Here is a 12,801-nt window from a genome sequence, read left to right as displayed (position 1 = left end):
CACCGCAGCTCTCCTGAATAGAAGCTCTGGGGGGATAGCCCAATAATCTGGGTTTAATGGGCCCTCCAAATGGGCCCAGTGCCCATGAAAGTTTGAAGACCACTGCCCTTACCCATGGACTAGGAATGACACCCGCGTGAGCCGTTGCCAGCTGCCTCTGCTCATCTCTCCATTTTAATTACACCCATTGTTCCCAGCAAACACTTCAGTCTGGCGTCCTGAAAAGCCTTTCATGCTCTACTCACAGCAGGGCCTTCCCAGTCTGTGTCTGTAACAGCTTGTTGTAAATTTGGGGAAGCGTCGACCTGATTTTGGTGATGAGAAGGGAGTGCCGGACTTCCATTCTGGAGCCTCCCAGGCCTCTAGAATCAATGTATTTAGTTACGTTCTTCTTTCTCCTCCGTGGCAGTATGGACACAGAATCTGAAGAATTCTTTTTTGCCCTTGCAGAAGGGGGCTCCTTAGTTTGAGGCAGACTTGCTGAAGGGTAAATTGTTCCCTGCATTTCCAGCACTTTGAGTAGGACAGTCTTTTTCAAGCCTTGGGGTTGTTCCCATTATTCAAAGAAATAGTTTCCAATAGGCCAGAATGCCCTTGGAGCTCAGCCTCAGTTGCCTTTCCAAACCCCACACCTTTGCTTCCAGACACAGAAGTACCCTTGGCCCAGCAAGTGATAACTTACCTCTGGGCTCTGAGTCACTGTTAATGTACCTAATGTTATTGATTAACAGGAAACACACAAACAATTAGAATATATAGGAAAGTAATCTCCAGGTTTTCTGTGTCTGAGAATTGTAAGTAGTCCTGTCACAGGCATTTCTGCAGCTGAAGCCATGCAAGCTATGAGGTGAAATCCATTCACTATCAACACCCAGATCTGCTAACACAGGCAGAGGCTGAACTGTTTACAGGTCCTGTGTAAACAGAGGACACATGTGGGTTTGTGATTTGCTGTAAGGTTTTGTTATTTAATAAGTTTACGAAGCCAGTTACAAATCATGAAGCAATCACCCTAAGATAGTTACTTGTTCACACATTGTAAAGTATTAATGTCTCAATTTTTATGCAGCGATTGCACGAAGAAGCTATCAAACTATACACACACATGCTGGAAAGGAAGTGGGCATCTGTGGGTCTCGGCCTTATCCGTATTCTGAGTACAGGCGTAGTTGTGACACAGCAGTGGAGGTCTTCTGCACATCTTATCCAGAGCAGCCTCATCCTCTCCTTGACACATCTGCTTTGTTAAAAATAGCAATCTAAGGCTGGGCATGGTGGCTCACTCCTGTAATTCTAGCACTCTGAGAGGACAAGGCTTGTGGATTGCATAAGCTCAAGAGTTCAAGACTAGCCTGAGCCAGAGCAAGACCCTGTCTCTACTAAAAATAGAAAAACTAGGCGGGTATTGTGGCAGGTGCTTGTAGTGCCAGCTACTCAGGAGGCAGAAGCAAGAGGATCACTTGAACCCTAGAGTTTGAGGTTGCCATGAGCTGTGATGACACTGTGGCACTCTACCCAGGATGACAGAGTGAGACTCTGTCTCAAAAAATATAGGAATCAAGGCCTAACTTGGGGCTTCTCAATTTTTTTATTTAACTTTGCTTCCGTGCTTGTTTGTTTGATCTTCTTGTTTATTTGTCATCGATGACTTTGTCTTTTTTGTCTTTATCACTCACATTACTCCCTGGCTGGCCCAACGTGCGCACACACACACCTGCACACACGCATAGTACACACTCACATACACACCCCACTCCCACCACCCCATACCCAGCACACACACACATCCACTCACACACATACACCCAGCCCAGCAGCTTTGGATGAGTGTAAATAGAGACAGAATAGAGAACATGAGAATGAAACTGATTATTAATAAGAAACAAAACTGACTGTAAATTGAAAGTGAGAGAAAACCAATGAGTTTGTCTGGAAGTAAACGAACCTCTTAGTTTGAGCAACGGAAACTGGTGTTTGGGGGTTCTAAGTCAGTAGTTGAAAAGTTGTTTTCATTCATGGGATTAGGCGAATGTCTGCCCTGGTTTTCGACTCCGAAGTTGTCATGGTTTCAGATCCACTGTGCAAAACCTCTCTTGTTTTTGTAGGTTAATAACAATGGAGTCGTCTCCTTCAATGTGCTCGTAAGCCAGTTCACGCCGGAGTCTTTTCCTCTGACAGATGGGAGGGCCTTCATTGCCCCATTTTGGGCCGATGTGCACAATGGAATTCGAGGCGAGATCTATTACAGAGAGACCATGGACCCTGTCATCTTGAAAAGAGCCACCAAGGACATCAGGAAGTACTTCAAAGACATGGCAACCTTCTCTGCCACTTGGGTTTTCATTGTGACGTGGGAGGAAGTGACGTTTTATGGAGGCAGCAGCACCACACCTGTAATAATTCACATTTTCCACTTTCCACTTCATATCCTGGCATCTAAATCTTGTCCATCTTCACTACTGTGAAGGCGTCTCATAGTTAGAGTGGAGGAATGTCCGTTCCCTTGAGTTAAACTAATGGGTCTTGCTACCCACTTCCCAGGAAACAGAGGGCGATAGATTCGGAAGATATGTCACTCTTATCACAAATCATTATGAATGTCTAAAAATCACCCCTCCACAGTTGCCTTGCAGTAAGTAGTATTCCTATTTTTCCGGAAAGTGGTTAAGGCATTGAGACTTATTTCAGGCCACATGATCACAGGATAAGGGACCCATGTAGGAACCCAAAGGTCCTTTTCTTTTGCCAGAGGCACAAATCCTTCTCTCCATCCTTAATTTTCTCCCCCTGCCCCTCTAAAACCTGGTTGGAAGAGAAAAATAGAGTTCTGGATTTGGGCACAAATGATCTGGCTCATTTTATCATGTTATGACATTTTTCTTTTATTGTGACCAGGGTTGAAAGTATTCATATTTGATGTTAATTAGAGTGGGCAGTTAAAGCGTTTCATGAATAAAGTTTCAACATCTGCTCTGAAATCCCAAATGAGCAGTCAAATAAAAGTCAAATAAGAAAGATTATCGCTGGCATTAGCGTAGGGATAATCAACTTTCTACATAAAGGGACAGAATGCAGTTTGCACAAAAGCCCGCAGCTTATTTGGGTGACTTTGGCAATGGGGAGTTTTGAAGTAGCAGACACATCTTCGACCATATCATTTCTAGGAAGCAAAGACACTCAGAAATCTGCCCTCCACATTCTCAGGATTATTTCCAATTCCATCTGTTTTCCAATTTCCCTGGTAATGAGTCAGTTGTTTTAGGGGTGGAACAGTAAACTACCGAGTTAGAGAGGGGCGGAAAAGTGCTGGGCTTGCAATCCACAGCCGTGACACAGCGCGCACACGGAGCTTTAGCATCTTCTGGCCAGAGCATCAAGAAGCACTTTATCGCTAAGAGGTTCTGAAGAACAGAAAGGCACAGGTGTGGACAGGGGATGCATGGGCTAGAAATAACCTCTAAAGCAGCATTCATTCCACGCTGTCATGTTGTGGATGGCTAACGGCTCCTCAGGTGATGTTTTATGTCCTTTAAACCTCATAGCTTACAGCCTGAGAATGCAGGAGGCCAGCAATCGATACATTTTAGTCAGTGGGGAAGGAAAAAAAAATGCCCATCAAATGCTGACCACCATTTTTTTTTTTCAAAAAAACTTCCCTCAGCAAAGAAAACAGCAAGATAATTTAGATACTTTCTGGTTTAGACGTTGGAGTAAATTTCAGAACTAGGTGAGAACTCTTTCTATGAGGATGAATGAGGTAGCATCTAAGTGCTTTGAGCTCCTTGGAGAAAAAAAAAAAGAGATCTAGTTCTCCAGGGCTGCAGAAGTATCCATCCATCCCAGCCTTTGAAATTGGCCTCACCTCTTGCAGCTCATGGTTCCAGGTTTTCCCCTTCTGCCCAGAGAGACACGTTATGATCAGGCCATCTGAACACTGGGGCATGAGAGATCTTTTAAAGGCAGAAAATCTCCTGGAAGCCCATCAGAAAGGGAAGGAACAGGCCAGGGGACATGTTTAGTTCAAGGAAGAAAAACTGTGGTAGGCTATTTTTGCAAAGCATTTAACCCTGACGGAAATGTTCCCTGACAATTACTATCTCCACTGTCAAGGGGAGGGACAGGCCCAGAGAGACAAGTAACTTTCCCAAGTGGCAGGAAAAGGGCTTCAAACCTCCTAGTAGGCAGCGGAGTGGTTCAACCCTTTAACTCCTGACTCTGAATCCTGAGCTCTTCTTTCCTTGGCTCCATCCTCCAGATATCCTTGGGAGTCCTCTCCAGCAAAGAAAGCTTTAACAAGAATTGAAAAATATGATTTTACTAAAACAGAGCCAAAAGCCTCTTAGAATGAATGTCAAATTCTGTAGTGCGGGGTGGCAGTCAGCCCCTGGGGCGTCACTGGGATGGCGAGTTGGTTTGGAGGTGACTTCTGGGGTTGGAAATGGGTTGCTCGTAAGACCTGTTTGCACCAAAGATATTTCCAGCTTCATTTTGGGAGAAGGAATTCATCCCTGAAGGAGAAGGCTGATCTGAAGGAGGGTCTAGCTTTAGTCTTTGTGTGACCTTGATTTTGCACCTGTCCCTTGACCCTAACCCTGCTGGTGACCTTAGAGCAATTTTGATCTGATTGGCCACTTATCTCTGTGTCCCACTTTCCTCCTCTGCTGAAGAGTAGCTGTATCATAAACGCCATCAGCAGTGGCCGGCACCGAGCTCGGAGACCAAGTTCTTTACAAAAAGGACTTTTCTTTACTCATGCCTGGCTTCCTACCTGGGACTGTCTAGAAAGGGAGATTTGGGGCTTCCAGGATCCTCTACCCCAGTTTGATTACACAGGATAAGGATTTGGGTCTTCCTCCTTGTCTAACAGAATGTTATCCAGGGAGGATAACATTCCCCTGCTGGGAAAGCTCTAGGTTTGAATAGGAAAAGGTCACAGCAGCCTCTCCTGTTAACTTGTATTTTTTTTTCTTAATTTCCTGAAAACATCAGACAAGAGGCTAACAAAGAGAAAATGTAAAGAACAGGATTTATTTCCGAAAACTGTTTGTTGCAAGGTTTGAATTTATGTAACATCTCTGTCCTTAAAAGTTTAAAATTAAGACAGCATGTGGTGACAGTGTCTGAAAGAGAGGCTGAGGGCTCTGTCTCCAATCCCATTTTCTTTCCTTTTCTCTTTTTGTAGAGACAGAGTCTCACTTTGTCACCCTTGGTAGAGCACTGTGATGTCACATCTCACAACAACCTCTAACTCTTGGGCTTATGCGATTCTCTTTGCCTCAGCCTCCCAAGTAGCTGGGATTATAGGTGCCCGCCACAATGCCTGGCTATTTTTTTGTTGCAGTTTGGCTGGGGCCGGGCTTGAACCTGCCACCCTCAGTATATGCGGCCGGAAACCTACCCACTGAGCCACAGGTGCCGCCCACTAATCCCATTTTCTGTGGTTAGGTCACTGAGAAATTTCTAGCAACTCATTTCCCTTAGTCCTCAGTTCTCTTAGGCATAAGATGGGAATGGGGGGGAAAAATCAGCCAACCTAGAGTGGGTCTGAAATACATGGGACTGTTGGCGATTTTGCAGATATAAAATGATGTATAAATACTCAGTTAGAGGAGGAATTTCACCCGACAAAGTGCTTTGTAAAAATCACTTTCCAACTTTCATTTTTAAAAGGGAGACTTAGAGTCAGGATCCGCCTTGTTTTCCAGGAGGGCTGAGAGCTCAATCTACACAACTGCTCACCTGCTCACTCTCCCCACAGGCCCTCCACCCCTGCCCACAGCCCTGCTAAGGGAACAGGTGACCACATCTCAGGCCTGGCTGGACGCTTCCTGTAGTTAATGCTCATGCTGCCATCTATAGGTGCTCTTGAATTATCACAGCCAGGTCTCCAAATTCTCTGTCTGGTACAAAGCAGGGATGGAAGCGGGTGCTGAGTCAGACTCCGGGTTTATCTCAGGCAATTTCTCTTTCAGTTGCACAGTCCCACTTGTCTTGCTTTTCCCACTGGAGGCGAGAACGAATTCAGGGAGGAGGCAGAGCTTTGGGCTGCAGAGCAGCGCTGCCTGGGGGCAGGGCGAGGGGAGGACCCCTGGGGCAGTGCCCTTTCATTCACGGGGCCACACATTCCCATCCTGTAGGTGAACACCTTCCAGGCTGTCCTGGTGTCTGATGGCTCCTACACATTCACGCTCTTCAATTATTACGAAATCAACTGGACCACAGGCACAGCGAGTGGTGGGGACCCCCTGACGGGCCTGGGTGGAGTGATGGCGCAGGTACGTGGCTCCCCACTTCATCCTCCAGCGTGTTCTGATCGTTGCACTCTCTGCTTAGGCAACTCAGCATCCCGGAGGGAGGGAATCCTGCCAGTAGCTCTTAGCTAGAAAAGCAGATCTCATCTTGCAGGTGGGCTAGGAGGCTTGCTGTGCCCATCACTGATACCCTGCCCTGGGTGTGGGATGGATGGGACGGGCCTTTCTCAGCTGGGATGATTGCTGCAGTGACTCCAGGAAAAGCTGGCTCTTGATTTCAAGTGTGCTGGATTCTGACAATAAGGCAGTTGGGCCGGTTAATCAATGGGATAGTTACATGTACTCAAAAGTCTTCTCTTCCCTTTGTGCTTCAGGCAGGATTTAATGGTGGAAACCTCACCAATTTCTTCAGCCTCCCCGGGTCAAGAACCCCTGAGATTGTGAACATCCAAGAGACCACAAACGTCAATGTTCCAGGCCGCTGGGCATTTAAAGTGGACGGGAAGGAGATTGACCCAGCCAATGGCTGCACCTCCAGGGGTAAAGCTTTCCCTCTCGTCTGCGCAAAGCTGGGTTTGTTTAGATTAGATTGACAGGCAAGCTTTTAAGCCACGGGGGCGGACTCATTCCCGAAGCCTTACTCTTTTGACATCTCTCAGCTGGGTAATGGAGATCAAGGTAATTTTAGCAAGCACATTCATCACACCGGGAGCTGAAACCCTGCATTTGCCACAGTGTGGCTTTGCAAGCCCTTGCCTGAGGTGTGCGCAGCTATCAGTTCGGAACAATTCTGAAAAGGATCAGGATCTAGAGTGATTTCTCAGCCAGAGGGACAAAAACGAGCCCTCCTGTGTGACTTTTTTGTGGCTGTTGCGACTCCCCCCTCCTTCTTGTTTTTCTTCCCATCCTTAGTCTCGCTTTGCCATCTGCACTTTGTAGATCCACGGGAGTGGGCGCACTGGGAGCACTGCCAAGTCCCTACGAGGGTAAATCAGTATTTCCCAGTAAGACTGGAAAGAAAGAAAGAAAAAGTGGCATAGTCTTTAGGGCGACCTCTCCTAAAATCCTCCCGGCAGAAGCAAAACATGCAGGAATTGGGAAAGAATCAAAGCTGGCTTAGGTCTCTGCTACCAAGCTGTAGTTGAACCTTGATGGTTTCCTTTACTCTGACATCCAAAGTTTGGAGCCTTCTCTGAACTATCAAAACCCCTCTGGATGTGCAAAGTAGCCATGAACTCTTACGGGAACATCCTAATTATGGGATTCCTGCTTCTTATGTGTCCAAAAGTATTCAGAAAACAGAACTTTTGTTAATAGTTCTGCTTCCACGAGTGGAGTCTCTAAAAACCACTAGAAGCAGAAAATCATGCATCTATATATATCCATTCATCCCACCCATCCACTCGTGCTTCCTCTAAGCCATCCACCCATCTCTCCACCTGCCCACCCACCTATCCAGCAAGCCATCCAGCCAGACAGTGCATCTTTCTGAAGAACATTTTGAGAACCCCAGTGGGGTGCCAGCTAGTCTGCTAGGTGCTGGAGATGAAGGTGCTCTAGCCACCCATGACATTCCCCTGGTAGAGAGACAGCCACTAGGATGATGACACGGCGTAGATATATTAGGATAGACATGAGTGTAGGGTGCTGTGGGAGCACAGGGGAAGGCCCTGGGCAAAGTGTTTCTAGGTCCTAAGAAGGTTTGTAACAGGGATGAGATCTCTCCTGTCCCTCGGATGGAAAGCTGGCCTGCATGTCTCGGCAGCACCGAGAGGCCTCAGGCTTCCCTCTCAGCTCAGCCTCTGTTTGCTTATTGCACAGAAAAGCAGTATTCACAGGGTCTGGGACCCCCGTGCCCTTGGCCATTCCTTGTGCTGTATTATCCAACCTCTGCATTAGCTCTAAGGACAGTCATGTGTGAAGCTGGCCAGCCTGGGCACCCTTGCCTCTGTGCACTTTATAAAGTCCTACCTGTTCAGCATAGCAAATCAAGGTTTTGGAGCTAAGCTGGCATTAAACTGATTAGGGCAGAATCTAGTTCTAGAGCTCACCAGGATTTCAGAGATGCGCCCTCCTCCCTCCCAGAGTGTAAACGCAACATTACTTAAAGTCTGTGAGAGACGCCAACCCAGTAGCCAAGTATCTCTCTCCCCTTTGTGGCCCGACTCTTCTCAAACACCTCTTCCTTTTGTCCAAGCATCACACAGCCTAGTGGCTGTGGCCGTGCAATGTGGGTTCCCAGTGATGGCCTCTCACCTAAGTCCTGGGAATACTGGGAATAAAGCACCGTGGTCATGGAAAACGTTGGCCTCCCAGAGCTGCAGAGCTGGTCACAGGCCAGCTATGTACAAAGTCTCCACGCAGACTTCATTGTTTTCCTCCTGAGTTATGGGTTTGGGTTTCATAGGCAGGGCAACCTCAATATCCTTATCCAGACTGCTGTGCATTTTTACGCACCTCTGGGCATATATTGGTCTAATGAGATTGGGTTTGGGCCTGGGTTATAGCAGGCAAAGTGTCGCCCCAAGCTGTTTTATTATATTATCACTTCACAAACAAAATTATTTCGAAGAATCTACGATTTAGTCCAAGCCTCCTCTATTCAAAGGCATTTTCCTCTCATTTATTGGAAGCCTGAAGGAGCAGAGACTGGACGTGATACTGAGCAGAGCTATTCTAATACATTGTAACCCTGCACTGGGGCCAGAGAGCGTAGGGCTGATGCTACCCCCAACTGGGAATGTGAATAAATCCATTATCTCATTTGGGGGCCCTGTTCTTAACAGGTATAAAACATAATTGCCTGTTGAGATACAATTATTCCTGTTCAGCAGCTAGAGAAAAGATTGTTACCGAGGTCCTCGGTTTTCTGCCTTGCAGACTGGTGCTATTTCCTAGATATTCAGTTTTATAAAATCTTGAAACATCTTAGCCAACCCTTTCAATCTACAGTTGCTACCGGTGCATGATGTTATTTACATTTCTTAATGTTGCGTCTTTGATACTTCCCTGTTCAGACTTTCTCAATTTACAAATGCTTTTGCTTCTGTCAACGTGTGTGAGCCTTTTTTATATCACTGTTCCCTGTAAGACAGGGATGAGAAAATAGCATTATCCACATTTTACAGGTTCAGAAAACAGACATGTGGAAGTCAAGGCAGTAGTATTAGAAGCTGGTTTCTTGACTTTGACCTCCAATCAAGAATGAGATCACAGCCCCCAGCCCAGAGATGTTTCTATTTCATTCAAAGGTTGACGTTAGCAACGGGCCTGGTTCAGTCTTCAGTGGGGGAGATTATTTATGACGAAAATGGTTTTAAAGACTACATATCTACCAAATAAATGATAGTGAATATTAAAACAATTAGCACATCTTTTAAAACCATTCTTCCCCACCCCTGCCCTATTCTCCTCCGGACCTAGAATTTGCAAGAAGTTCTGTCCAGTGGGTAAAGAGAGAGGATGCTGGACTTGGACAGGGCCTAACAGTGGGCCCAAGGGAAGAAAACTTATGGAGGTAAATCCTGCCTGGGCAGCATCTATAGGATTCCTGAGCCTTTGTAAGTGCCGAGCAGATGGTCAGCCCTTTCCAGAATCTTCCCAGGGAGTTTGGATTTACACCTGGGTATCTGACTCCTGTTTTCTGCTGCTGTCCTTTCCTGGCACATACCGGGTCCCCAACACACAAATGTCTGTTGGATGAATGAGCAAATCAGCAAATAAAGTGTTGCTGAGTTACCTGGGTAAACTGGGTCTTCTTCCCGAATACCCTGCATCATATTCCTGAAAGGAAGGAAATGCCTCCTGAGTGTCATAGCCTTTCCCGTGCATTGAGATGATGTGTCTTTCCTTGACTGTGGTTTTGCTCGCCAGATGTGGAGACAAAAATGCCAAAGGCTTAGACTGGATTCAGACCGACTCGGCTCGGAATTCTGGCCTCACCACTGAGTTTCTGAGTGATCTTGGATGAATGACTCACCTCCTCTTAAGCCTCAGTTTCCTTACTTGTCAAATGAGGGTGACAATCCCCACCTACGAGGGTTCTTGTGGGGATTAAATGGTCTGATGGGAGGAAAGCCCAGCGCGGAGGAGGAGTGCTCAGTAAATGTTGGCTCTGATGTCATTATTCCCCAGGACAGTTCCTTCGGCGAGGGGAGGTGTTTTGGGATGACCTGAACTGCACCATCAAGTGCCGCTGCCTGGATTTCAACAATGAGATCTACTGCCAGGAGGCCTCCTGCAGCCCCTACGAGGTGTGTGAGCCCAAAGGCAAATTCTTCTACTGCAGCCCCGTGGAGACCAGCACGTGCGTGGTGTTTGGGGAGCCGCACTACCACACCTTCGATGGCTTCCTCTTCCACTTCCAAGGATCCTGCGCCTACCTGTTGGCCCGACAGTGTTTGCAGACTTCCAGCCTCCCCTTCTTCAGCGTGGAGGCCAAGAACGAGCACCGAGGGGGCTCAGCTGTCTCCTGGGTGAAGGAGCTCTCGGTGGAGGTCAATGGCTACAAGATTCTCATCCCCAAAGGGAGCTACGGAAAAGTCCAGGTGAGACCCTCTCCGTCCTTCATGGGGAGATGGAGAAGCTGGAGAGTCTTCAGTGGGGGAAGATTCCCTCAGCTCTGCTGGTGCTGCTGTTTGTCTCTTGACAGTACCAAAGAGATGCGTGGTTCTCCCTGCCTTGCAAATAGCTTATAAAACATTTTACAGGGCTAAGTTTTACTGATGCAAGAGCTACCCTAAGCGCTCTCCACAACATGCCTATCTGCTTTTCAACTTAGAGTACATTTATATTACTAATTCCCTCATAAACGCGGGTACACACACACACACACATGAGGTAAGTTTAGTTTCTCATGACCTTAGCTTGCAATAGTTGTAGCCACACAGCCATGGACACGGTGCAAGCACAAAGTATAAACCCCTAATTCAATACAGCTTTTGATTAACAATCCTCACCTCCATTCTGTTTGCCCAAGAGCTGCCGCTTCATTTTCAGAGAAACCTCCAAAATGATTGATGTCTCCAGAGGTATCACCCGGGTAGACACCTGGGGTGGCCTGGGTGACTTCCTCAGTGAAGGCTGCAGGGTGGAACAGTCTGTGAAAGCTTTGCCTAGACACTCCTCAGACAGAACCCCCCGCCCCCAACACACACACACACAGACACACTCCTGCTTAGAATGACAGAGATCACGGGTCTCTGCTAGCCTGTTTAGCATATGCAAATGATTCCTGTCACTGTCCACCTGGATTTCAAGCAGGGACATCAACAAAAGAGGGAGAGCAAAAAGCCACTAGCAATTACTCAATTTGTGGAGACCACAATTTTCATAATGTTAATGAAGGCCTTGTTGCCACCATGTATTTACTCAAGCAAGAATAACCAGGCCCACGTGGGGTTGATTGCTGCAACCCCGTGCAGTTGTTAACCCCCGTGCATGGAGGTCGTTACAGAGATTACAAATCAGAAGTGATGCCAATTCAGGGGTTTCTTTTTCTCTTCCCCCCTCTCTCTCTCTCTCTTTTTAAGGCATTGTAGTTTTAATTGATGTAGCACATCCAAACAAAGGCACGACCAGGGAACTAATTCTATTTTTTCTGGCTCTGCCTTTTCCAAGTCTGTGCCGTTCATCAGTCTCATAATGAGGAAAGTGAGCTATTACCGTGGTTGAAATGCCAATTTGCTTGTTATTTGCTTAGTTCTCTCCAGGGACAGCTCTGTATATCAAATCAAACCTGAGAGTTCAGCTACAAACATTGGGAGTTTTTCCCTTTTAAATGTATATTGTGCTGCTGAACACCATACTTATCCTTAGAGATAGATGCTGGCATCTCCGGCTAGGAGGATTTTTCACTAGCTTCCTCGTGCTTGCTGTATTGTGAGGCTGATGGTATGATATCAGTAGTTGAAAAAGAAAGCTTCATGCTTTCTTCCTACTTTCTATTTTGATTAAAATTCTTTTCTGCTCATAGTCAGACTTTTTTTTTTTTCAAGAAAGAAAAGGACACCGTCATTTCTTTCAGGCGCAGCAGCTCTGCTAATTTTGCGTGGCTGTGTTCCATCGTCCAAGCGTAGGGCACGCATTCCTCAATTTTCTGCAGCGACGGGGAGATGTGGATGTGAATGTAAATGTTTCGGAAAGAAAAGGTTATGTGACTCCAACTGCAAGCTAACAATGTCTTCCTTTTCCTTTTGCCAAATGGTTTCCAAGCATCTCTGAATACACCTGCTCTGGTGGGGAGAGTGGCTCAGTAGACAGCAGCCCGGGGCGATGTGGGGACAGGCAGGGAGAGGGCTGGGGAGCAGGAAGGAGCCCAAGATGCCTGGGAGGAGCTGACTTCTTCAGCCATAAGGTGCCAGGCCACAAATGGTCACTAAAGAGCTGTTCTTCCCAGCCACAGGACCTTCTCCAACCCCATTTCCATACGCTGGGGTCAGGAATTATGTTCTGTGTATGGATTTCCCAGCCCCCATGAACTGTTTTCAAACAGCAGAATAAATAATTTAGGATTATATAAGCTAAGAAAGCCAGCATCACTAAGAACCCA

At 46.8% G+C, this 12,801-nt stretch overlaps 1 protein-coding gene across 3 annotated transcripts in view; it reads left to right on the top strand.

Annotated features, from left to right (window-relative positions):
- TECTA (tectorin alpha) overlaps positions 1 to 12,801 on the top strand; it is a 147,701-nt gene that overhangs the window by 5,056 nt on the left and 129,844 nt on the right. For 2 of the 3 annotated variants that reach the window (XM_023517294.1, XM_023517295.1), the window contains exons 3-6: positions 2,106 to 2,393; positions 6,138 to 6,275; positions 6,626 to 6,791; positions 10,386 to 10,798. In XM_023517294.1, coding sequence (XP_023373062.1) covers positions 2,106 to 2,393; positions 6,138 to 6,275; positions 6,626 to 6,791; positions 10,386 to 10,798 — 1,005 coding nt within the window. Of the gene's footprint in view, positions 1 to 2,105; positions 2,394 to 6,137; positions 6,276 to 6,625; positions 6,792 to 10,385; positions 10,799 to 12,801 lie in introns of those variants that run through there. The other variant, XM_023517296.1, reaches the window with a different exon arrangement.

The sequence above is a fragment of the Otolemur garnettii genome, unplaced genomic scaffold, assembly GCF_000181295.1.
Source record: "Otolemur garnettii isolate 467f Iridium unplaced genomic scaffold, OtoGar3 scaffold00108, whole genome shotgun sequence".
In the NCBI taxonomy this organism is placed as follows: domain Eukaryota; kingdom Metazoa; phylum Chordata; class Mammalia; order Primates; family Galagidae; genus Otolemur; species Otolemur garnettii.
This window is presented reverse-complemented; position numbering and strand designations above follow the sequence as displayed.